Source organism: Apodemus sylvaticus, chromosome 17 (assembly GCF_947179515.1).
Source record: "Apodemus sylvaticus chromosome 17, mApoSyl1.1, whole genome shotgun sequence".
Classification (NCBI taxonomy): domain Eukaryota; kingdom Metazoa; phylum Chordata; class Mammalia; order Rodentia; family Muridae; genus Apodemus; species Apodemus sylvaticus.
In genome coordinates this window covers 71,317,119-71,343,563 of record NC_067488.1, presented here as the reverse complement: position 1 = coordinate 71,343,563, position 26,445 = coordinate 71,317,119, and the positions used below count along the sequence as shown (strand labels likewise).

Sequence of the window (26,445 nt, the reverse complement as noted above, 5' to 3'; positions counted from 1 at the left end):
ACACCAAGTACAGCGAACCGCTGTATGCTGAGGAAGGCACCAGGTCTATTGTGCTGCCCAGATGTTTACCCTGTATCTACTGCCCAGCCCAGATGTTCACCCTATGTTTACCATAGTGACCAGATGTTTATCCTGTTTACTATATTGCTCAGAAGTTTACCCTCTGTTTACTATACCGCCCAGATGTTTACCTTGTGTTTACTATAAGTTTGCTACTGTTACGGATCATAATGTAAATATTTGAGATACAGGATATCTGATATCTGACCCTCAAAGGTGTCACCTCTACAGGTTGAGAACTACTGCCCCGAAGTCTATCAACAGGTGGTAAACACAGGTAAACTGAGGCCGGAGTTCTTTAGGAGTTGATCAGTCATAGAGCCCCACACGCTAGCACTTGGTTGGTTTAGACTTCCTTCGGGTGTGACGGGAAGAAGGAACCATAGCCAGTGTTCCCAATAAACCTACACTCCTCCATGACTTACTCTCCATGCGCTGAGGCGTTTCCTCCCACCTCTGCAGGGAAAGGCACACTGTGGAGAGGACACACACAGTGGCAGCTTCCCACTGCCACACAGTGCCACCAAGGACGAGGACTGCTCCAGAGCTGCGTAAAACAAGTTTAATTTCCAACCAGGGCACAGTCATTGCATTATCCCACACTTTTGAGCAAGAATAGAGAAGGCAAGTTATTAAACATGTACAGTCCACATTCCAGAGAAAGCAAAAAGAAAAAACCCACTTCAGAACTGCAGATACCACTGGAACACCACAAATTTTGGAGGTGGAGGGAAGGGGGAGGAGTCTCCAAAAAGAAAGGGAGAACAAGATCAAAAATTAAACCAACTTGAAAAAGGCAAGAGAGGGAGTTCACAGAAATGGGATGAAACACCCAACCCCTAAAGACCAACCGGGAGTGCAGAAAGACCCCCACCTCCCACAAAGCCAGAGGCATCACCAGGATGTTGCTGCCCCCTGCTGGACATGTCTGGAGCAGCACCAAGGAAACATTCAAGGCTGCCTCAGTCCGCTCAGCCTCAGGTTGGTCCCAGGAGGTGGGAAAAATAAGAAGCTGTGGTAAGGGGCGCAGGAATGGAATGAAGTCTGCAATGTACAAAACCTATCTGGAACTAGCATCTAAGTGGGAGGTCAGAGAGCGTGGCAGAGAAAGAGGCAAAGTCCTCACCAATCTCAAAGCAAAGGTAGAGTAGAAAATCAAATAGAAGACAAAAATAAAACCAAACAGGCAAAGTGGTGAGTGAACTGAGAAGGCAAACAGGCGCTCACAGCAGCAACGGGGGGGGGGGGGGGGGGGGGGGGGGGCTTGGAAATGGCAGAGAGAGTGAGGGCGACAGGAGGACAGGAACAATAAAGAGAGGAACCCGGGAAATGGAAGGAACCCATTTAAAATGAAACAGAACCCCTGGCACCCCCATGTAGAGATCTCACACACACACACACACACACACACACCAGGTCTAGAGCACACACCCACGTGGTGTCTGGGGTATCACAGAGCACACTGAGAGACATCCTGGGACCTCACACAGCTCAGCTGACGGTAGGCTGGGGAACCTATCTGCTGCTATAGACAAAGGTAGCAGGAAACCTGGCCACCAAGTGAGATCAGAACAGCCCTCTGGGAAGGGTCCCTCGGCCATACTGCAGAGAGCCCAGGGTCCTGACCTTAGCAGAGGTTATGGGTAACTGTTTTGGAGCTCAGGGCGCAGCCAGCACACACAGGAGCCCACAGAACAGCCACAGCTTCAGTGCAGCGACAAGTCAGGACCCAGGTCAGCGCTTCTGGAACAGGCGCCCTCTACAGACCTGCAGCAGCAACTGAACAAGTAGACAATGGAGGGAGGGCCCTGAAGATGGATCACAGTTCCAGCCTCAGCAGGACCCATGCAGGGCCCTAGGTATCTACTCCAACCCCACAGACCTCTTCAGGGACAGGGAGGACTGGGGAAAGCTGCCAGAATGGAGGGGGATGGGACATCGAGGCTAACAGAAACTTATCTTTCCTGGTCCTGCACTAGACAGAGAACTGGAGAACAGGGGTTGATACTGAGACGGGCTATGTCACCCCCCCAACCCATGGCTTCTCATTATTAGACCTGGTCAGTCCTCACCAGGCCAGCAGAACTACTAAGGGGAAAATATCTCTGACAGATAGACCCACCCGGCCCCCAAGACCAGAAGGCAGGAACATGACTGCTCCATGCCTTACCTTCTCCTCCTCATGAGAGTAAGATGGAAGATCGAGGCCTTCCCCAGACCACTGTCCACCCTCTACATGCAGGTCCCACTAACCCACCTCCCTCTGAGTCCCTGGGGAGCAGATCTGAGGGCAGTGGGGAAGATCAATACAACACTCTAGACTGAATGCGTGACAGGGCTCCTTTCCTTCCTACTAATGAGGCAGAGTAGGATGGCAGCTCCTTGGGAACAGTCACCCAGAGATCAATGCCATTTCATGTGCTCGTAATAGTGGAGAAGGAAAGATAAAGACAGATGGCTGTAGGAGCCCATCATGTACCCTAACATCCAGGAACGCCACCTGTGGGACCTACCCACATCCCCTTATCTCGCCAACATGGAAGGACAGGTGACAAGTCCTCGTGCGCAGTGTTCTGGCTGCAAGCCCTGAGCTGCGCTCTGCTCCCTCCCCTGACCCGACATATATATCTCTCTATACACGTATATACAGGCGCACACATGCACGCACACAGGGAGGCCCGTGCAATGTCCATGTAGATTGGAGAGGGTGTCAAAGGAAAGGACGACAGGGAAGAGAGTGGCCAGGGACACAGGGAAGGGACTCAGATGCCAGGAGCACAGCAACCAGTGCCAAACAGCAAACAGAGAACACCCCAGTCTTCCTCCTGAAACCCAGGGGGACCACCCCACGAAACCATACAGCTTCATTCTGTCTTAAATCCAGGAAGCAGGAATGACTCATCATCAGGACAGCAGGTGGGGGCAGACCATGTCTGCACAGGGAAGGAGGAGGGAGGCTTGGGAGGCAAGGTGCCTGTGGGCATGTGGACATGATACCCAGGGCCTTGGCCACACTTTCAAGAGGAAGAAAGGGGGAAGTGGGGTAAGGAGACAACAGGTATGTGTCAGGAGTGGGTGGGGTAGTCAAGAGAGGGCTGCCTGGCTCTCACTTCTTGTTTTTGAGCTGATTGGCCAGCCAGTCCAAGCCTTCATACAGCCCGTCCCCGCTGGTGGCACAGGTGGCCTGGATGTACCAATTGCGGTGACGCAGAGAATGCAGTCCCAGCTTGTCTGTGATCTCAGCAGCGTTCATGGCATTGGGCAAATCCTGCAGTGCAAGGGGACACACACAGAGACACCTCAGGATCTTTCAAAGGCTTCTACAGCACCCACTGCCAAAGGCACACATATGGCTACCTTCTCCTTATCTCAGGAAACCCAGATCAAGATCTGAAGGAACTGCTCCAGGCCCAGTAGTCCCAGACCTGCAGAGCCAAGGAACTAGATAGAGAAGTGTGTGTGATTCAGATACCAAACAAGTCTGACAGCAGGAGCAAGGCCAGCTCTACTAAATACAGTGCACGGAACTACAGGGAGGATAAAGACCCTGAACAGACAGACTACCACATTCATCCTGAGGACTAACATGCTGCTAGACACAGCTGGGCTGGGGAACAAGGAAAGGGGCACGAAGAAGCCAAGTGCGTCTTCTCTCACACTGCACATTGACAGCAGTAGTCCCAGGCCTTTCATCCACGCGCCCGAGGCCCCATGACTCCTAGCCAGGATGCAGGCAAAGGCGAAGGCTCACCTGTTTGTTTGCAAACACAAGGAGAACAGCATCCCGGAGCTCATCCTCCGCCAGCATCCTCATCAGCTCCTCCCGGGCCTCATTCACTCGCTCCCGGTCATTGCTGTCAACCACAAATATCAAGCCTGGAGAGCAGAGAGAGCGTGGGACACACAGAGACAGCAGATGTCTCCTGTCCTACCTCGCCACACCCTTCAGACACATGTTCCCTTTTCTCCACTTCCAGGAGCTGCATCAGGGCAAGGGTGTGGCCATAACTAAGAGAACAGCCACGCCCTATACCTATACAAGCCCAGCAATGCCCACGCCAGAAACTGTCATACCTTGGGTGTTCTGGAAGTAGTGTCTCCAGAGGGGCCGAATCTTGTCCTGGCCACCGACATCCCATACTGTAAAGCTGATATTCTTATATTCCACTGTCTCCACATTAAATCCTTTGCAGGTAAAAAAAAAAAAGTCAATGGACACTGGCCTCAAACACCAGACCTACAAATAATAACCTGATAAGCTTACTCCATTTCTTCTCAGCTTTAGATGTGACACTAACAGCAGAAAACTTAAGGGATACTGGGACCTTGTAGTCTTTGACCTGGGTAGCCCAAGAGGAAATTTAAAAGGGCTGGAGAGATGGTTCAGTCATTAAGACCACTTGTTCTCCCAAAGGCCGAAGTTCAAGTCCCAGTACCCACAGAGTGGTTCGCAACCATCCGTAACTCCAGTTCCATGGGTTCTGACAGCTGTCCTGACCTCCATGTTCACTAGACATGCATACATATGGCACACACACACACACACAGGCAAAACACAAACACACATAAAAGTAAGTGTATGTTATATATTATTATAATGTATGTATTTTTTAGGAAGGAAAACTGAAGAAGTCAACAACAGCAAGCTCTGATCAGAAGCTCACAGCTGCCTGGAAAATACAAGCCACCGCTCCCCTGTTCACTCAGACTCTGGTCCCCATTCTACAAAGAAAGGACTTTATTCTGTCCCTTGACCAATAAGAGACTTCTAAGCTAAGATGTGGGGTAGAGAGGCAATGGAAAGTCTCAACAGGAGCCCCAGCTAGAGCCCCCTCAGGGTGATGACCCCCAGCTCCGTGTTTGTAGCAAATGTTCTCCCGTGAACAGGCAGGTCTTAACCAAGATTGCCACTGAAGATCTAAACCAAAGCAATTCCAGGCCTCTGGCAGGAACATCAAAGCCTTTCACCTGCTTTCCAAACAACACAGAGAACAAACCAACCCTAACGCCCGAGGGCAACTGCCAAGTGCCAGGCTGCGGAAGTTCCCGCATCAGGGAGGGCCAGGGCAGGTGGGCAAACGGCAGCTCCAGCACCTGCCAAAGTTAAACAGACACTCTCTCTGAAGCCCACGAAGTGCATGGACTTGCCTGGGGAGAACAGGCCAGGTGGGGGATCGTGGAGCAGGCCCCCAGCTTGCCTCCCCGCAGCCACAGCCAAGCTCGTCCTTACCGATGGTCGGGATGGTGGTGACGATCTCCCCGAGTTTCAGCTTGTACAGGATGGTGGTCTTCCCTGCAGCATCCAAGCCCACCATTAGGATGCGCATCTCCTTCTTCCCGATGAGGCTCTTCAGAAGGTTCCCGAAGATATTGCCCATGATTACAGTGGCCGCTTGAAGTCAATGGGGCCCAGGTAGGGGCAGTGGTGATCTGGCTTTAGCCTGGTCCCTGGTATGGAGGGCTTGATCCTAGACAAAGGAAACACAAACTCCTCACCATCAATTCTTTGTAAGGACTTCACATTCATGGAATTTGCCAACATCATAGCTGGAGTTCATTTACTACTGGCTAAACACCAGAAGGGACTATGAATACCAAGGCCCACTCACACACAAACTGAAAGTCTGAGAGCAGAGGCAAAGCAGGAGGCATGTAGGACCCTTGCAATGCCAGTATCCACTGAGGTGAGCAGGTGTTTACTCCATCTGCAGATCTGCACCTAAAACTGGAGAGGGCTCTAGTTGGAGATTTCTCTGCTACACCAGAGCACTGCAACCCCATGCACTTCTCCCTCCACCAACCTTACCCGGAGACTTCTGAGAAGGCGGAAGAGTGGAACAAGGCCCTGTGACTCTTCACAAGGCTCAGGCCTGCCAGGCTCCTGAGGTTTACCCTCTGCTCTAGTCAAGAGAATGTTCCTTCCTCTCCTGAATTTCTATTTTCCTTCCACCCGTGTAACTGAGGAAGTAAGACAGCAGGCAGGCAGGACCCCTAAAGGCAGCTGGGTATCTCCACTCTGCACTGCTGTCACTTGCCCTGCCTATACAACTGCATCCAGAGCTGGGAGGGTGGGAAGGCTCGAGCTCTCGCAGGCTCGCCCAGGAAGAGCTGTCCCACAAGGTCACCTACAAGGAGGTAAGCAATCATCTTGTCGCTCTGTCTTCCCTAACCCTTCAGCCTGTTCTCCACAAAACAGCCAAAGTGATTTTAAAGCCCAAACCAGGTCCTTTGGTTCAAAACCTTTGGTTGCTTCAAGCTCCCATAGCAAAACCAAGAGGCACTGCAGCACTGTGTTCCCAAAACCTAAGCAATGCTTGGTGCAGTTCAACAGTCAAATGAACTCTGAAGATCTCGCTCAACCTTACCTCCAGCTCAAGCAAACTAAGTGTTCACCAGTTCACAGCAGCACTGACAGCCCTCCAAACAGGCGAGGAGAGCGCTGAGCCACTGTGAGGCTGTGGGACACCACTGCTCTCAGCAGACACACACACTATGCATCGTTTCCTCTCCAGGGACAGAGAGCCACAGACTCCATAGCCAGACGGATGTGCTAGTGCTCACTCACAAGCTACTCAATCGGGAAGCGGCTCCAGAAGGATCTGAAGCTCCAAGCCAGTTCCGAAGCAAGACCGCCTCCCACAGCACCCCACCCACCTAAACAAACAAAGAAGCATTTAAAAACATGTTTCACTGCTTTTATATCTACGTATCTTACTTTAGGCATGAGGATTTTACATATTTCTGTACCATGTGCATCCTTGTGCCCGCAGAAGGCTTAGATTCCACTGGAGGTATGAATGGCTATGAGGGGAGCTACACAGATGGCTCAGTGGCTAAGAGCACTGGCTGCTCTCTTCCAGAGGTCAATTCTCAGGAACCACATGGTGGCTCACAACCATCTATAACGGGATCCAATGCCCTCGTCTGGTGTGCAGATGTACAGACAGACAAAGCACTCGTGTACATAAGATACATAAATAAACAAACCTCTTTTTAAAAAATGACTGACTGTAAGCTGCTATGTGGGTGCTGAGAACTGAACTCAGGTGTTCTGCAAGAACAAGCACTCTTACCTAAAGTCATCTCTTCATCCACCTGAAAATGTTTGCACTAAGGTCCCTATTATCCAGGCTGACCCCAAATTCACTATGTAGCCAAGGATAAACTTGAACTTCTGATCTTCTTACCTCCACCTCTTAAGCGCTAGGATTACAGGTGTGCACTATACCTGGCCTAGAAATGCACCTGTGAAACTGTCATGCACGGGGGGCGCAGAGCACCCACACCAGCCAGCTCTGTCCTCGGGAGGCATGTGTCAGCGGGATCAGTGACACATGTGTGCTCAGTGATCACCATATGCCAGCTGCTGGCACTCCCGAGGATCTGGAAAGCAGTGACACCCCCCTCTCACAAACCCAGAAGGCAAAGGAGCAGGTCAGGACAGAGCGCATTTAAATCCTGGAATGTGAGAGGTGGACAGGCAAGGATCCTCGTTACGAGGTGAATCGGGAAGTCTGCTGGGAGTTTAGACACTTTTTTGAAAACTTCTTCAGGCTTGTTTTTGTCATTTTTGTTTCTCTTGTTCCTCTGTAGCAAATTCCAGACTAGTGCCTAGAAGTCAGAGCAACAGCCCCTAAGGACTTAGTACTAGGCTGTCTAATAAAGAAGAACTGAGTGGAGCAGGACTTAGTACTAGGCTGTCTAATAAAGAAGAACTGAGTGGAGCAGTGTTCCCTCCTCAGACATCCCCAGACTCCCACTAAGGAGCCAGGTGGGGCTCTCCCAGAAGAGCCCTTTCTCTGCCCACAAGGCTCACACCCTAGCCACGGGGCTTGCTGGACTTTAGGTCTCAACCTCAGCCCTGCTGCCCCCTCGCCAGCCCTGCTGTCCTTCCAGCCTCAAGTCATCCAGTCGGGGCCAAGGCTCTTGCACAGTCCTACAGTGAGGGCAGGAAGGGGAGGGAGGAGTAGTAACAGGATACTTGTCCAGATACTAAGATCAGGTCACCCCACCCTCGGCAACCTATGGCAGTGGGGTTTCTGGTACCATGACCTCCACAAGGAAAACTTGTGCCATGTTCCTTGGGATGGAGCAGAGAGATGGTATTTGTTGATGATTTGTTATTAGGCTTACATCACACACTTCTCACCGCTTCATAACCAAGCTAGCACTCATTACACGATTACAGTGAGACCGGCAGCTGAAAGAGAATCAGCAGTCAATACTCCTGGCTCATAACCTCTAAAGAACCCTCTGCTCCACTTCTCTGCTCAACTGTCATGCTGAAGTTACAATTCAAAGTTGGTCCTAACCTGACAACAGAGACACAGGCTCTAGTGAAGCACCAAGAGGAAGAAGCAGGAAGGCCAGGGAGAAAGAGAGGCTGGCCGCACAGCTGCCCTGCAAAGTCCCTGAAAGACGTGAGCCTCTCATGCAGCACACATTATCCTTGACTTGCTTTCTTATTAACTGGTCCATAGTTATCTCCCTAATTAAAACGCCATGTCCTCTGCAAGGTCTACATCCTGTCTCCGTGGGCCTGTCTTCACTCCATGACTACCATCACTGTGGATGGTCCGTCATGCATACTGACTTGAGCTTCAACCAGAGACATCCCTGCATCATTTCTTGTGCTCAGCAGGATTCGTATCTATAAACTAAGGTTAGTTATCAACGTGCTGTAACGCTGGGCATGGTGATACACCTGTGATCCCAACACAAGACCGGAGGCAAAAGGAACAGAAGTCCAAAGCTACCCACAGCTATCTATCGAGTTGATACCAGTTTGAGTTAATGTGGAATTGGGCAGGGGGGATGTGGGGAGTCATTGAGAATGGACTTCGTACCAAAGCTGCAGGCACTATATCTCCATGTTCACTGCCTACTGTCATTGTCACCACATACCCAAAATAAAGGCTGGGAGGGGGGACATTAATGGAAATAAATCTGAGATGATGGACAGGCCACAGACAAAAGCCACAAAGCTGTCTGATAAACCTGCTTCTCCAAAGCTAGCCCGAACCTCTTTCTAAAAGCCCTACCAGGCAGGAAGTAAGACACCGGAAGGAAGGGAGGGAGGAGACTGGTTACGGCAAGGATGGAGACAGACCTGGAGAAAACTGAGGGAGCCAATAGACCAGGCATAGAGCACAGATGACAACTGAAATGTGTGCATTTAAAAAAAAAATAGTGTTTTAGACTGGGATGTGTGTGTGCCTATGTTATGTATGTACACTGTGTATATGCCTGAGGATGCCAGAGGGCATCGGATCCCACGAAAGTGGAGTTACTGATGGCTCTGAGTCACCATGTGGGTGCTGAGAACCAAACGCTTGTCTTGTTCAAGAATAACACATGCTCTTAACCACCACCTCTCTAGGCCTGTGTGTACGTTCTTTATAGCTGTATCTCTAGTGACCACACAGTATCCTTTTATCCAGCATGGACATTTGTTTTAGTTTTCAGTTACACTGCTAGCACACACACATTTGTGAGCCAGCGAGACGACTCACCTGCGCCTTCTCACCTGAGCCAGATCCCAGAACCCACAGCAAGGAAAGCACAACTCCTCAGGGTTGTGCTCTGACCACCTCACACACGTGTGGTAGTGTGAGGACACTATATACACACACAGTAAATGTAATTTTAAAAGGGGGGGGGGACGTACTTCATTGTTTTGGGGGAAACAAGTCATTAACAGAATGTCTCCCAGGCTGCACTGACACAGGAGACAACGCCTTTGTGTGATGAGCCCCTCTTGGCTCCCAGGGAGGAGATACCTGAGGCTGACACACGGACCAGCCACCTTGGCTTTGTCCTATGGGAACACTCAAAACAATTTTATTTCTCCTTCACTTATGCGTATATGCACATCTGGCATGCTACGCACACACACAGGTCAGAAGACACGAAGGGAGCTGGCTCTCTCCTCACCACAAGGGTTCCAGGAACCAAGCTCAGGCTTCACACTTGGTAGCAAGCACCTTGACCTGCTAGCTCAATGACCCCTAAAAAGTCATTTTTATGTCCTCTTCCCTGTCCACTATCACCACAGACTTAATTCTCTCTTTTTTTTTAAAGATTTATTTATTTATTAAATGTAAGTACACTGTAGCTGTCTTCAGACACAACAGAAGAGGGCGTCAGATCTCATTACGGATGGTTGTGAGCCACCATGTGGTTGCTGGGATTTGAACTCAGAACCCCTGGAAGAGCAGTCAGGGCTGTTAACTGCTGAGCCATCTCTCCAGCCCCACAGACTTAATTCTTTAAAGCCAGAGGTCTGGTGGACTGTGACCCAGTAAAAATGGCTTTTGCCATTTCAGGAGATCTTCCAAAGATCCAGCCTTCAGCCTGACAGCTCTGCCCTCTGCATCTCACCTCCTGAACAATCACACTGGCTTACCGATGCTTAACCCCATACTTAACAAGAAGCAGCAATCCTCACTGCAAACTTTCTCTACTCTTGGGATAGAGAAACAGAGTAACAGAGATGCTTTTAGAAAGATCAGCCAGGGATGACCTGTGATCCTCTTGTCTCCATCCTCCCCAGAGCAGAGATTATATATATATATGTGCTTGGACTAGCGCACTCAGTTCTAGGGGCCAGTAAAGCACTCTCCCAACTGATATCTAAACCCTACCCTTTCTTGAATTTGTAGTGTCTTTAGGAATTTAAAAATTCTGTACAGTTGATGACTGTCCCTCCCGTAATACTATGACTATTTATTAAATATCTTTATCTATCTTTAATAAACCCAGATACAATTTAGCTTGGGTAGGAGGAGCTGACAAATCCTGGCAATTTTCCACACACAGCTGACCCTAGAACTAGTTCAGGAACATCCTTAAAGGACTAGAGCACAACTGGTGAAACTTCCCCTTTGTTAATATGCAAATGAAGCTAACGGAGATCTAATTAATACCTGGTAGCCACTAAGCTGGAGCAACCAGGGTATATGACTCCCTTTTAGCATAATCAAGAGCTTGACTTAGCATTCCAGAGGAGACTCATTTCTGACTTTCTCTATTCCTCTCTTCCTATTAAGACACAGCACTCTGTCCTTGCCACTAGGACAGTGGCAGCTTTTAGCAGTGCCAGGAACACCAACCCCTGCCTATACAGACAACCATGATCTCTCTCGTTGGAAGCCTTGGCCTTTTACAGCTGAGCTATTGCTCCAACCCTATGCATTTCCTTGTACCTGAATGCATTCCTAAAACAACAACAATGGCAACAATAAACAACAACAAATAGCAGCTAAACTGGCCAGGCAGCTCACTTGGAAAAGTATCTTCCTATATGCATGAACCTCTTGAGTCTGATTCCCAGGACTTAATAAAAATAATATTATTTTCAGCCACCTTGACTTGTGTGTTTAGCCTCAGGGTGCTGTGATGGTCAACAGCCCTGTCAGCCAGACACGGTCCTCCCATCTGATTGCAATGCTGGATCAAGCATGTGTCCTGAAATGCTTCCGAGGGGAAGATGCTGGATCTGGCTCAACCATGCTCTTCAGAGTCCAGAGGAAGGCAGAAGAACCTTCTGACCCTCCACGGCCTGGCAAGTCAGGAAGAGCAATGGTGTCCCAGGTCGTTTTCAAATCGAGCACTCTATCACCAAGAGGAATGGAACCTGAAACACTGATAACCACCAGACCAAGCGTTCAGGGCTCAGTGAGTCTCCATTAATGTCCTGGATTAGTTATTGGCTAGTCATAGCTGTAATGTATGTGTGTAATATGTGTGTAATAATTTCAGCTGTGTCTGTCTGTCTGTTTATTGAGACAGGGTCTATGTAGTCCTGCATGTCCTAGAGCTCACTATGTGGCCCAGGTTGGCCTTGAACTCACAGAGATTGCCTGGTCTCTGGGAACATAGGAGTAGGTCACCACATCCAGCTGTTGCTGCTGTGTCCTCCACCTTCTCTTTTTTTTTCTCTTGGAGTCAGGATTTTACTCTATAACCCTGGCTGGCTAGACAGAGATCTGCCTGCCTCTGCCTCAAGTGCTGGGGCTGAAGTCTGTACCAGCCATGTCTGAAGACATCTATACATCTTACGTTTCTTCTCAAAAACACTTAAGTCAGAACATAGGAACTTGTTATCTCAGTAAACTGTACAATTTTCAAAGCCAAGGAAGCATTTCTTTTGTCTGTGTGTCCCTGGCTCAGCAAAGGGTACACTGACAAGGAAGAGGGGACCAAGCGAGGACTGAGGACTCTGCTCTAGAGCTTACCGAGTACACAGAAAGTGCTGGCTCCATCCCAGGACTGCCCACGCATGCACGCACACACGCACACACAGTGCAGCAGCACACAGCTATAGTCTCAGCTCTGTAAAGGAGGCAGAAATACAACTGTCTGGGAACTCTAGGTCCGGAGGACCCAGCGCCCTCTTCTGGCTCCCACAGGCATTGCACACACAGGATACACCACAAAGATGCAGGCAAAATGCGCATCTTTATGGAAAACAAGTTAAATCTTTTTTTTTAAGTTCCTGGTAGCAAGAGGTAGCAGCAGAAGACAAGAGAGATTTGAAACACCAATACAGTAGGATTCACTGGGCATAGGACTTGAAAGCAGAGGCTGGAGGATCTCTCCGAGTTCAAAGCCAGGCTGGTCAGTCTAGACAGCAAGACAGCCAGGGTCAAATAGAGAGACCCTGTCTCAGAAAAAAATAGAACTCACAGGGTCTAATAATGGACTAAATGTAAGAGGAAGAATAGAAAAGTCAATGACAACTTGGAACTGGATGACAACTCTTCAGTCAGAAAAAAGTGAGGGCAGGAGAGATATCTCAGCGGGTAAGAGCACTGACTGCTCTTCCAGAGGTCCTGAGTTCAAATCCCAGTAACCACAAGGTGGCTCACAGCCATTTGTAATGGGATCTGATGCCCTTTTCTGGTGTGTCTGAAGACAGCTACCATGTACTTACATATAAAATAAATAAATCTTTAAAAAAAAAGAAGAAGAAGAAGCGAGGAATACATCTAGTAAGGATAAGGATGTTTGCTTTAAAACTTAATACAGATTTCTTTGGTTTTTTAATCTATTTCCATGGTACAGGTATATGTATGTGAGTGACAGGGCAGTGGCCGGAAGAGACCATCAGATCCCCAGAGCTGGAGCTACAAGCTGTTTTAAGTTGTCTGACTTTATTGCTCTAAGTTTGGGTCTTCTACAAGAGCAATTTGTTCTTCTATTTTTGTGCAAAAAATATGAAGTCCAATGGATGGGGTGGGGGTGGGGATCCTAGAACCTGGAAATCACCGATGCAAACAGTAACTGAACCTTTAAAAAAGTAAGATAGCCTCAGATGACAGAAATTACTGATGCCTCTACCACGGCCTTTTTTCACTTTCTTCTAGGCAAATCCCCATCTTGTTTAAAATTGGGGAGACAGAGACTTTAAAGTACATTTCAGCAAAGAGTCTTCCTCAGCCTCAGCCTGTCAATGAATGACCTGTCTGGGCTGTGACAGGTGCTCCCTTCTCTCATCAGCACCTGGCTCACTGACGGGCCGTGGGAAAGCTCCCCGGGAGCGTCAGGACGGCTTCTGTAAGAACACCAGTGTTTTCTTGTCCAGCCTTCATTTGATTACACTAAGATGAGATGCTAAGCCTGGGGTGGCAGCTCACACCTGCAATCTTAGCACCCCAGAGGCCGGAATGGCGGAATGGAGGAACAGCCCGGACCTCAAAGACCCTGTCTCAAAGAAACAACAAAACCAGCATGGGGGATGGCTCAGTCACTGAAGTGCTTGCCCTGAAAAGCACAAGACCAGAGTTCAAGCCCCAGAGCCCACCTAAAAATAGCCAGCTATGGTGGTACACACTTGTGACGCTGATGGTAAGAAAGCAGAGACAAGACTCTTTGGAGTCAGTGCCCTTAACAACTGAGCCATCTCCAGCCAAACAGATGTCACTGTTAAGGATACCCACAGTTGTTCAGCACGCACACACACATACACATACACACACAGAATGGTGCTCCCACACACGCCACACTCCCACACACAAAGGAACGGGTATGAAGCAGAAAGATGGTTCAGCAGGTCAACACGCTTGCCACTAAATATGGTGACCTGAGTTTGATCCCAAAGGTTATCCTCTAGCCTTCCTGTGTGTGCTGTGACAGTTGCCTTCTCACACATACACAAATAAATGTCAGTTTGAAAATTTGAAAAAAATGTTAGCTGGGACACTGGAACGACGGTTCAGAGGCTAAGAGCTGGGACGTAGTGAGACCCTATCTGAAATCAAAACAAACCCCGACTCCTGGGGGTCAGAAAGAGGACTCAGCAGTTAAGAGGACATGAGTTCAGTCAGAGTCCACGGGGTAGCTCACAACTGCCTGAGACCCCTCCTTCTGATCTTCATGGGCACCAGGCACACATGCTGTACACACATACACACAGGCAAAACACTAATCACAGAAAATAAAGACCACACATAAAAGCTCTAGTTGTTGTGAGGCTGAGACAGGAGGGTCACAATGTATACCAGCCTAGGCTCCACAGAGAGTCTCACAACAGCCTCCCACCCAACAAATAATAAAAACAAACTAAATAGAGCAGAGAAATGGGAGAAAATAGACCGTTTAAGGACAAGCCAGTGGATTAAAAGTATTCTAGCCATATACTCTGGTTACGAATGACATACAAAGCTTACCATCATAACTGCTCTCAGGTTCAGGGAGGTCAACACATCACACTGCTGTGCAAATGCCACCACTACTCATCCCCAGACTCTCAACTCTCCAGAGACCGCACCTGTGAAAGGAGCCTCGCGCACGGGCTGGGGGTGGACAGGAGCCCCTCCCTCCACCCAGCCACTGCAGCTGCTGCTCCTCTCTGGTGTGTGCACGCACTGTGGAACGTGTGTGGAGGTCAGAGAACAATTTTTAAGAATTGCTTCTCTTCTTCTGCCTCATAGATTCCAAGGATCAGACTCAGGTTGTCAGGCCTGGTGACAAGTACCTTTATCCAATAAGCAATCTCACTGTTCCCCTTCTATACTGATTGGTCTGTCAACTTGACACAACCTGCAATCATCTCTGAAGAGGGAAACTCCACTGATAAGAGGCTTCCATCAGACTGGCCTGTAGGCAAGTCTGTGAGACAGGTCTCGATTGGTGAGTAAGAGGTTCTAGCCCACTGCAGGCAGCATCACCTCCGCACAGGCGGTCCTGGGTTATATAGAAAGCAGGCTGGGAGAACAGGCCAGTAACACGGTCCTCCAAGGTCTCTGTATTAGCCCCCACCTCCAGGTTCCTGCCATGAATTCCCTTCATGATCAAGTACAAGCTGTGAGGTGAAACAGCCCTTTTCTCTCCAGGCTGCGTTCTGTTGGGTCTTTATCCTGGCACATAAGCTGCAGCAGCTTTCCTTGCCTGCATTTACTGCCTTAACACCCGGTCACGAGCCGCGTCTGCCTGTGATACTGGGCTTATCTCACTCGCAGCTCTTGCTACTTTCATAAACTCAAGAACATCCACAGCTACATATCAAGTTCAAGGCTCCCTGAGCTAAATCCTCTCTCTGGAAAAAATAAATAAATTCTAGCTGGGTGTAGTGTGGTGGGCTATGTCTTTAACCCCAGAACTCAGGAGGCAAGGCAAGAAGATCTTTGTGAGTTTCAAGTCCAGCCTAGTCCATGTAGTAAGTTCCAAAGTGAGATCCTGTCTAAAAAAAAAAAAAAAAAACAACAAAGAAAAACAAAATAAAACCTCGGAGCCAGAGAGAAGGCTCCGTGGGTAACTGTGCTGTTTTAAGCTGGTTATAGTGGCACCTGCCTTATTTTATGTGTATGGTGTATGTCTGCATGTGTGACTATGCACCATGATGGTGTCCCGCACCTGCAAAGGACAGAAGAGGCTCTGGAGGTACAAGCAGTCGAGAGTTGTTATGTGGGTGCTGGGGACCTGGATCCTCTTAATGCTAAGCCATCTCACCAACCCCTGCTCAGTTTTCTATTTCTTAAAATCTGCACTGCTTACAGCTGCTCCAAATGCAGCTATTCTGTGGCTGCTGTTACCTCCAGCTGTGGAAAGCCTAAACACTATGCTTTCCTTGCTACAAAATAAATAAATAAATAAATAAATAAATAAAAATAAAAATAAAAATAAAATCACTGAATGCCTTAGACCCCTCAGCTGTCCAATGACTGGTCCAACTTGAGGCCCACAACCACAAGGGTGAGTCCAGGCCTGACACTGCCTGGATGGCTAAGAACCAGAGGATGGATCAGAATCAAACACAAATGGGAAAAAAAAGTTAATGAACTGATTCCTAATGACATTCTGCTGTCCTCATAGATCGGTGCCCAGCAACTGCTGGGAGCAAATGCAAAATCCCACAGCCAAACATTAGGCAGAGCTCCAGGAACCCTGAAGAAGGGAGGGAGGACTGTAGGAGCCAGAGGGGTCTGGACACCATGAGAACACAGCCCACAGAATAAACTAAGAGGGTTCGTGGGGTCTCACGGGGACTAGAGCGATACCCAAGTGCCGGCATGGGGCTGAGCCAGGTCCTCTGCATCTGTGTCATTGTTGTTAGCTTAAGTTTTGTGGGAATCCTAACAGCGGGAGTGGGCGTTGTCTCTAAGTCGTTCACCTGCTCTGGGGACCCTTTCCTCCTACTGGGTTGCCTCATCCAGCTCTGATATGAAAGGTTGTGCTTAGTCTTAGTGCAACTTGTCACACCATGTTCAGTTGATGTCTCTGGGAGAACCACTCTTCTCTAAAGGGAAATGGATGAATGGATCTGGGAGAGGGGAGTGGGAGGAGGACTGGAAGGAGTGGAGGGAGGGAGAGAGGGACACTGTGGCTGGGATATAAGAGAAAGAATAACAAAAAAGAAAAGAAAAAAAAAACACTGAAAATACATCAGTGACCATGGACAGAGAGTGGACAGTCTTACACTCTCTGACCCCTGGACAAGATGGCACTCACAGTGCACAAGATCAAGATGGCATTCACAGTGCACAAGTCAAACAGAAAGCCAGAATCTGGCCAAGGCCAACCACTACAGCAGAAACTAAGGGGGGCTGGAGAGACGGCTCACTGGTGGGGAGCACTGGCAGCTCTCAGGACCCAGGTTCAATTCTCTGCACCAATATGGCAGCTTACAACTGTGCTACCCCAGCCGGGCGTGGTGGTGCATCCCAGCACTTGGGAGGCAGAGGGAGGCGGATTTCTGAGTTCGAGGCCAGCCTGGTCTACAGAGTGAGTTCCAGGTTAGCCAGGGCTACACAGAGAAACCCTGTCTCAAAAAAACAAAACAAAACAAAACAAAAAAAAAAAACAACAACTGTGCTTGCTACCCCATCCCAGGAGATCAGACGCGTTCTGACCTGCACATGCACTGCAGGCATGTGGTGCAGAAGTGCATGCAACCAAAACACCCATAAACTACATTTTTCTTCTTTTTAAAGAGCCTAACGAAACAGAAAAGTGTGGTTTATTCAACTTGTCTGGTTCGCTTTCCAGAGGGAAAGCTTCCCAAAGGAAGTTTCCGAGGCACTGCACGTCAGCTGGAGACAGGGATCACAAAGCCCGTGGATGCCTAGGCAGGACTTCTGGTGACTGAGCCTTAGACCCAACCATCCATCGGCTCAGGATTCTAGCCTCTGTCCTAGTAGCACTTTCTGTGCACACTGCAGCAGAGGAAAAGGCTGGGATCCCTACACTGACTGAGCCCTTTATCTGCAGAGGCTGCTGCATGCTTCATGTCCCTGCACAAGGCACCAGGACTGACCTGGACTGAGTGACTGGCTCTCTGTAAATAGCTCCACTGAGGATGACAGGACATTTGCAGTGTCAAGGAGAACTTTATCCACCTGTGGCCCCCAGCCCTCTTCTGAACTTGACAAACTAGAAAAGTGGTTCCCATGTTCTCAGACTCTCAAGTTCCTGAGGACGGAGAACCTGCTGAGGCACGGGGATGGTGTACACCTGTAATCACAGCACATGGGAGGCGGACCCAGGCTGCCGTGGGCTGCATAACAAACTTAGGACAGTCTAGAATGCGCATGTCTCTCAAAAAGATGGCTCATCGGGCAAAGGCGCTTACTGCCGAGACTGAAAATCTGAGTCCAATACCCAGGAGTCACACAGAGGAAGGAGAAAAAGGACAATTGTCACCGTTCTCCCTCTCTCTCTCTCACACACACACACACACTCTCACACACATACACACACACAGTCATGCACCTCCCCCCACACACAGTGGCATGCATTTTCTTTCTCTCTCTCTCTCTCTCTCTCTCTCTCTCTCTCTCTCTCTCTCTCTCACACACACACACACACACACACACACACACACACAGTCATGCACCTCCCCACCCCACACAGTGGCATGCATTCTCTCACACACACACAGAGCCATACATATGCGCACGCACACAACTATTTTTTTAAAAAAGTGAAAGTAAATAAAACATTTTTTTTTAAAAAAAAAAGTGGTGCTAGAGGCAGCTGGTTACGTTAGGAGCGCGGACTGCTCTTGTGGCGGACCCAGGTTAGGGTCTCGCACGCGTGTGGCAGCTCACAGCCATCTCTAACTCCAGTCCCAGGAGATGTGACAGCTTTGTCCAACCTCCACACGCACGGTGCACATCTATAGACATGTAAGCAAAATACGCACATAAAAATAAGTCTTTTTCAAGACAGGGTTTCTCTGTGTAGCCCTGGCTGCTTTGGAACTCTCTCTGTAGACCAGGGTGGCCTTGAACTCAGAGATTCAACTGCCTCTGCCTCCTGAGTGTTGGGATTAAAATGGGCCACCACCACCTGGCAAATCTTTAAAACAAAAAACAAAAACAAAAACAAAAACAAAAACAAGAAAAGGTCCAATTATACTTGAAGAAGAAAGAGGAAAGCGGGCAGGCAGGCATCTGGGAAGAAGAGAGAACAAAAAGAGAAAACAAAGGTTCTCATTATGTCCCCTACTCTCCCCAACACCGTGACCGCCCCACTTCCTCAATAAAACATTTTATGTATTAAAGATTATAGTTCTATTTAAGGTGAAGTCTAAATGCTTTATTCGAAAAGAGAAAACATAGCTTGGTTGGCGGAGTGCTTGGCTGGCGTGCACAAGGCCCAGGGCTCAGTCCCCAGCACTGATAAACCAGGGGTGGTTACATATACCTGTAATCCTAACACCACCGAGTTAGAGGCAGAAGGATCATTCGTTCAAAGACATCTTCAACTGCATGGCTAGTTTGAGGCTAGCCTAGGCTACATAAAAAACCATCTTACACACAAAACTTTTTTCAATAGAAAGCAAATATTCTCTTGCATCCTAAACTCATTTTAGACATTCATAATGGAAGCACACAGATACAGAAATAAAGGTGTATATGCTGGACTCCAATCAGCAATGGGAGAGCTAAAAGGCACCAAGAGACCTGCCACACTGTTACATGACCCTTCTTGGGGACGGACGGACAACCCTCAAGTCTTAAGCCATTTCTTTCTAACAGGTCCTTCCTCTCTAGAACTGTTAAAAAAAATCTAGAACATTCACACAAAAGGTCACACCAGCCAGTCGGTGGTGACGCACGCCTGTAATCCCAGCACTCTGGGAGGCAGAGGCAGGCAGATTTCTTAGTTTCAGGCCAGCCTGGTCTACAGAGTGAGTTCCAGGACAGCCAAGGCTACACAGAGAAACCCTGTCTTGAAAAACAAAAATAAAATAAAAAAAAAATAATAATAAAGGTCACACCCTGGACAATACTTTCCCAAACTAGAATATGAACCTTCCACTTTTTTTAAAAAAAAGAAAAAAAAAAAAAGAAACTTACACAAATGTTTGTAGCTGGCAGTGGTGGCATGTGCCTTTAATCCCAGCACTGAGAAGGGAGGGGAGGGCTGGAGATGGCTGCACATTGAATACAGGCTGCTGTTCCAGAGGAGACAAGACCAACTCCAGCACTGACACAGCAGCCATCAGTATCTGTAACTTCTGCCCCAGGGGATGTGACAGCTCTCCTGACCTCCTCCAGCCCTACACGTGTGTGGTACAAAGGCACACATGTAGCCAAGCCCCAAGACACAGGAAACTGTTAGAAATACTAAAAGATCGATTAATCAATTGACTGATCATCCATCCATCCATCCATCCATCCATCCATCCATCCATCCATCCATCCATCCATCCATCCAAAGATGGAGTCTCATTATGTAGCTCTGGCTGGCCTGGAACGAATTCTTGAACTCCGCCTGCCTCCGAGTCCCTAGCACTGGATTAAAGGTGGGCCCGGTAATCCTGGAGAGTGGGGAGTGCACACGTGAGTGCAGGTGGCTACAGGGGAACCTTGGGTCACCTGGAGCTCAAGTTAAGAGACAGAAAATGCCCAATATGGATGCCAGGTAGGACCAGCTACTGAACTCTCTAGTTTAGTCACGCTTTAATTTCATGTGTATGTGGTATATGTAGGCAGGTGTGCGCCATGTCCCACGTGGAGGTTAAAGAACAATGTCCGAGCACAGGTTCTCTCCACTGTATGGGCTCCAGGTCTTCAGGCTTTGGGTGCCTTACCTAAGCCAAGCCAGTGGGTCACAACCTTCCTAACACTGACCTTTAATATAGCTTGACAGGTCGTGCTGACCCCAACCATGAAATTATTCGCTGATACTTCATAACTGTAATTTTGCAACTGTTATAAATTGTAAATATCTGATATTTCCTATGGTTTTAGGTGGCCCACAGGCTGAGAACCACTGTATTAAGCCCAAAGCCTCACTGACCCCTGGAGCCTTCATTTCATTTGGTTGGTTGGTTGGTTGGTATTTAAGGATAGGGTCTCTGTGGCAAGAACCCGCTCAGCTGTTCAGCGCACTGGCTGTTCTTCCAGATGACCTGAATTCAACTCCCAGCACCAACATGGCAGCTTACAACGTCTGTAACTCCAGTTCCAGGGGGTTCTGACGCTCTTACTCATATAAAAGCAGATAAGCCGGGCGGTGGTGGCGCACGCCTGTAATCCCAGCACTCTGGGAAGCAGAGACAGGTGGATTTCTGAGTTCGAGGCCAGCCTGGTCTGCAGAGTAAAATCCAGGACAGCCAGGGCTACATAGGAACTCAGCTCAGAGGTCCATTGGCCTCTGCCTGCAGAGTGCTGGGACCAAAGGTGGCACCCTGTCCAAGGAAGTCCTCACTTTTCTGGGAACTCTTTCCAAATGTTTTCTGACTCTTTTTATTATGGAAGTGTTTCATTAGCTCTCCACCCCATTCACCACAGATCTCACAATGGAGAGGCTTGACAGAAAATTAAGGACAGCATAATCTCCAGACATTAACACAATATATGCAAGACAGACACACAACACTTAATGTTTTGGTCTCCCCCCCCCCCCCTTGTTTTTTCGAGACAGGGTTTCTCTGTGTAGCCCTGGCTGTTCTGGAACTCACTCTGTAGACCAGGCTGGCCTTGAACTCAGAGTTCTGCCTGCCTCTGCCTCCCAGAGTGCTGGGATTAAAGGCACGTGCCACCACTGCCCAGCTGAGCTTAACGTTTTCAATGGACAGAACTGAAAAGTTAGTCAGCAGAGACCCTGAATTCCCAGCAAACAGAACGTCTAAATTCTACCAGGATGTTCAGTCACCACCATTTCAGATTTTTTTGTTTTGTAACACAGGGTCTCATTTATCCCAGGCTGGTCTCAAACTCAACGTCTAGCTGAAAATGACTAATTTTTTTTAAAAGAACTATTTATTTTATGACTTCTGGTGTTTTGCTTACATAGACGCCTGTGTTCCCCTGGTGTCCCCTTTGTGTCTGGGGAGTGCAGAGGCCATGTGAATGTTGGACATCAAGTCCAGGTTCTCTAGAAGAACAGTCTTACTGCTAACTACTGAGGCATCTTTGCAACCCCAATCTTTAGCTTCCGACCCTCCTACCTCTGACCCCCCCAAGGGTAGCGGCACCATACCCGCTGGACACAGAACACAGCAGGGTTATGCTTAACAAGAAAGCACTCTGCCAACCCAGCCCCACCCTCGCCATTCCTACAAGATTTATTTGCTATATTCATGTGCACCTATGCTTTGTCGTCACGTACAGGTATCATGTACCTGACTGCTGCCCACTAAGCCGGAAGACAGCGGGTCCCTGAAGTTAAGGAGCTGTGAGCCTCCAGGTGGGGCTGAAGGAATGTGGAGCCTACGGCAAGAGCAAGTGCTCTAAACTGACAAGCCATCTCTTCCTTTACCAACAGGGCCCCGGGCCAACAGGATTTGTTGGGTCTTCTAGAGCTGAGCTCTGGAAGTGGGTGCTGGGAACTGAACTCCAGGCCTCTGTACAAGAACCAACCAAGCTCTAGCACTGAGCCCGTTGGGGAGAGGAGGCTTTTTGTTATCCACACAAGGTCTCACATAGCCTCTGCTGGCCTCTACCTCCTACTCTTCTAGCCTCTACCTTTTCTTGATTTGTTTTTTCCTTTTCACATCATTTTTGTTGTCTGGAAGCCAGAAAGTAGCTATGAAAGAATCAGTCCTCTCCTTCTACCATGTGGGCCTGGGGCAGGAGCATGGAATCAAACTCAGGTCTTCAAGCTTGCTGGCAGGAGCTTTTATCCGCCGAATCAACTGCCCAGCCCTACAGCGACCTTTCTGACCAGCACTACTCAGGACCACCCCGCCCTTAAGCCCAAGATGGCTCGCTCCAGCTTCACCTCTTGCTGAAGCATCAAGAGCTACACTAGAAGTGACAGATAAGAACAAAACATTACCACTCAGCAGGCACTGAGTAAAGTCACTGTAACAATGTCCCTTTACACAGGCCCAGCTGCCCTTCCACTAGCCTGCTCTCCTACCGCAGCCCTGCCTGAGGGTTGGGGTCATGCTACAATACGGCAGCTACTAACTGCAGTTAACACTCACACACAGGTGTTTGCCCTAGGCAGCACTCGGGACTTTGCACTTATCATCTCATTTAACTAGACAGCCCACTCTTTACGCACAAGGAAAAGCAACACTTAAGTGCAAACAAGTTACCAAATGTGTAAAAGGTACAGCTCCAACAGGAGAGCCTGCCCCCATCTTGTCTGCTCCCATGGCTCAGCTTCAATCCTGCCTCTAAACACATCAGCAGCCACACGCACGCACACACGCACTCACTCATGTGCTCTGACTCGAGGGCCTCTTGGTATCTACTTCCAAAGTTACATGAAGATTCCAGTTTCCCTGGTTTGAAAGTTTTCCTTCTCGTCAATAGAGAAAGCCTCTGTCCTTGAACTCCATCCTCCTCACAGTAAGCGCTGAAAGGCTTCAGATGAGCACACCCTTCAGACTTCTAATTGTTCAACTATCTCCAAATGTGTCAGGGTTTCGCTGGGTCTTATTTATTTTGTTTTTGAGACAGTTTTGCTATGTGATCCAGGCTGGCCTATGTCTACCTGCTGTCTACATCTTCCAGCACTGAGATTACAGACCTGTCACCATAGCCAGCCCTCCTTACTTCTTTACGCAGGAGCCACAAACCCTGCAGAGTTCTGCACATTGCCATCCTGTGTTCTTATAAAAAGTTCAAACCCAGCCTGTCTCAAAAAAGGAAGTAAGGGTCTGTTGCGGCTCCCAGGTCGACCTCAGCACTCAGAGACAGAGGCAGGCAGCTGTTAGGCTGAGCGGGGCAAAGGGACTGACTACGCAGAGAGACCTCATCTCAAACAAACGAAGAGAAGGAGAAGGAAGGAGAAAAAGAAGAAAACTGCATGGCTTCAGGAGCGACTGTGTGACACCTGGGAACTGCCTCCAAGGTCAGTGCCTTGTTTTGTGAAAAGCTGAACCCAAGTGGATCCGCCTTTAACAATGTATTCAAGCGCAGGTCCAATATGCAAAAGGCCAACCCAATGGCCACTGTATGCAGCACACAGTGGAGATACTATCCCCAAACAACAGCAAAGACAGTCCCCATCTACCTGACTAGGGACAGAGATGGAGATATGCAGAGACTAGATTCCATCCTGTTGCAATGACTCAAGCAATCAGACTCCTGCAGCAGATCTCCTCCCAATAAAACTTTCATGCCATAGACCCAAGGGTGACCCAATCCAACAGCAACAGAGACAGGTTTTACATTACCAGTCTCCCTCACCCTAATGACCTCACTATTTTCTTCTTACTCCTAACCACATAACCCTCCACCACATTCTTCCTGGCCCAGAAACCAGCAGCAATATAACCCCCAAAAGGCACAAGTCTCTCCAAAAGAGTCACGACTTAACTACACGACCCTGAGTTTTTAACAGGGAACTTTCCCTCCCCACCTCCCCCTCCTTCCTTCAAAGGACTGGGGTTAAGCAATGGCTTCGTTTTCTGTTCCGGGAATCCTGGTACTTCCTAGAGAAAGAAAGCGGATTGGAAGACACAAACTCAGGGCCAGTGACAAGATGCTCCCTCCTTCGGTGAGACCGCCCCCGCTCCGCCTGGGGGAGGAAGGCCCCACCTCTCTCCTCCAAGCTAGCTCAGGTCCCCCTCCCCCTTCTCCAGCCTCCTCTCCACCCTCTCCCCACCTGCTGCCCTCTTCCCAACCTGCCCTTCCCAACACCCCAAAGCAGAGCGCAACCTCCTCCGTGAGACCCGCGAGCAGCCGTGCCCCACCAGTAGGCCCTGATGCTACGCCCCGGCCCCCCACGCCTCGCGCGCGATGGGTGAGGGCGAATAACCACGGCGAGGCTTTTCTTTGGTCCCAACAGCTCAGGCGGGGGAGGGAGAGAGAAAAGGCAGCAATTCCTCACAGCCCTTAAACACAAGGAAAAGATCCAAACAGCCACACCGCCCCCGCGTCACCTCTCACTGGTCAGCTTGCCTCCCCATCGCCCCCGACCCTCCAAAGCTTCACCTCTGCAGCCCAGGTCGCCCCCTCGGGCGAGGCGGAGGACAAATCCGTGTGCGCCCCCGCCCCCACCCCAGCTCGGTGTCCTTCAGCTGCGGGGGCAGGAGTGGGGCTGGGGTCCCCGGCTCTGCGAGGATCACCCCCCCTCCCGCACCTCGCCAGGCGGTGCGAGCCGGACCGCGGCGGGGAGGGCCTCGGGCTCCCACTCCGACCCAGCCTCTCCCCTGCCCGGACCCGCCTTCCCTCTCCGGCTCCGAACCTGTTCCTGCTCCCTGCGCCGCGGCTGCCACCGCCGCCCCCGCCCCCGCAGGTTCCGCCTGGCTCTCCGGCCGCCGCCTCCCGCTCCGCAAGCCGACCGCGGCGAAGCTGGTCCGCTGGCCCGCTCCCCGGCTCCCTCCTGCCCTCCCTCCACCTAGCACCGGAAGCCGCGACGGCGACAGGAGCTGTGCGGCGAACACCCACCCCAGCCCGGGATACTTCCCACCTCCACGATCGCGCGAGAAGTGCGCGGTAGCGAGCGACGGTTCTCGCGAGACCCATCACCATGGCAGCGGCTGCAGCAAAAGCAGCCGGTGCAGAAGCTGAGCCTAGGCGGGGGCCTGTGTGGGGGCTGGAGGATCCGAAGGCACCGAAGTGGAGGCTCCCGAGCGAGCCCCGGGGGCCTTGCCACATTCTGGCTGCGCTGGCCACGGTGCTCGGGCCAGGGAGTCTCTGGGGTTTCTTAAGCAGAGCCTAAGAAGAGTATGGATAGCGGAAACGGATGCTGTAACCTGCCCTGGTCCGGTCTTACTCCTAATAAACAGCGCTTCACACGCCGCTCCACCTGCTAATCAGCCCAGCTCCCTAATTCCTAAGGAATACTTTCTCTGAGATCCTTTCTCATAAAGAAAGAGGAGAAAGAACGATGCATTGAAGATACTAGAGGAAACACCTGATCAGGGTCATCTAGGAGGTTGAAAGACTGAGGGCAGAAACTCAGAGGCGGCTCTCATGAAGTCTCTCTAGATGAGTCTGGATTTTAGTATCCCAGGGAAAGAGCACCCAGGTCCCCGCCTTCCTTCCCTGACACTCATCTTTGGACATGATGGAGACACTGCCTGGGACTAGCCACAGCTATGTTAGAATCTGCACTAGAAGGGACCTCGCCAGAAACACCAAACACCAAGTCTAAGAGCCTGCCTGGTGCAACATTATAACTCTTGTCTCCTTCCAAATCATAGGCAGGAAAGTGGCCACTCAGTGTCTATCCCCTGCCACATCCATCTCAGGTTTATACCTTTATACCAGTTTGTCTTCTCCTGTTTACCTCAAAAATCACACAACTGGCTGGGCGGTTGTGGCACAGGGTTTTAGTCCTAGCACTGGAGACTGAGGGGGCAGAGACAGGTGGAGTTAAAGAGTCTCCGGGAGTTCAAGGCCAGCCTGGTTTACAGAGCAGGCTTCAGAGCAGCCAGAGAAGGTGAAGGAAGAGACGGGGAACTAGGAGCTTATTGATAACGAAGAGAATTATACTTGTCCCCACTCAGAACCCTCTGCGGTTGAGGACCTT

General features: G+C 49.7%; 1 protein-coding gene across 1 annotated transcript; it reads right to left on the bottom strand.

Annotated features, from left to right (window-relative positions):
- Positions 1 to 608: 608 nt before the first annotated feature.
- On the bottom strand, positions 609 to 25,348 carry Arf3 (ADP ribosylation factor 3). The gene is made up of 5 exons (XM_052160590.1): positions 25,156 to 25,348; positions 5,291 to 5,528; positions 4,135 to 4,245; positions 3,812 to 3,936; positions 609 to 3,328 (listed from the first exon to the last, which is right to left on the bottom strand). The coding sequence occupies exons 2-5, from the start codon at positions 5,436 to 5,438 to the stop codon at positions 3,167 to 3,169; spliced, it is 546 nt and encodes a 181-aa protein (XP_052016550.1). The 5' UTR covers positions 5,439 to 5,528; positions 25,156 to 25,348; the 3' UTR covers positions 609 to 3,166.
- Positions 25,349 to 26,445: the final 1,097 nt, after the last annotated feature.

Excerpts from the sequence above, each read along its gene's own strand:
- Arf3 (XM_052160590.1), bottom strand. The coding sequence starts at position 5,438 with ATGGGCAATATCTTCGGGAACCTTCTGAAGAGCCTCATCGGGAAGAAG. Across the intron at positions 4,246-5,290 it reads CACCACCATCCCGACCATCG|GATTTAATGTGGAGACAGTG; the intron begins GTAAGGACGAGC and ends TTACCTGCAAAG. Across the intron at positions 3,937-4,134 it reads CTACTTCCAGAACACCCAAG|GCTTGATATTTGTGGTTGAC; the intron begins GTATGACAGTTT and ends TCTGCTCTCCAG.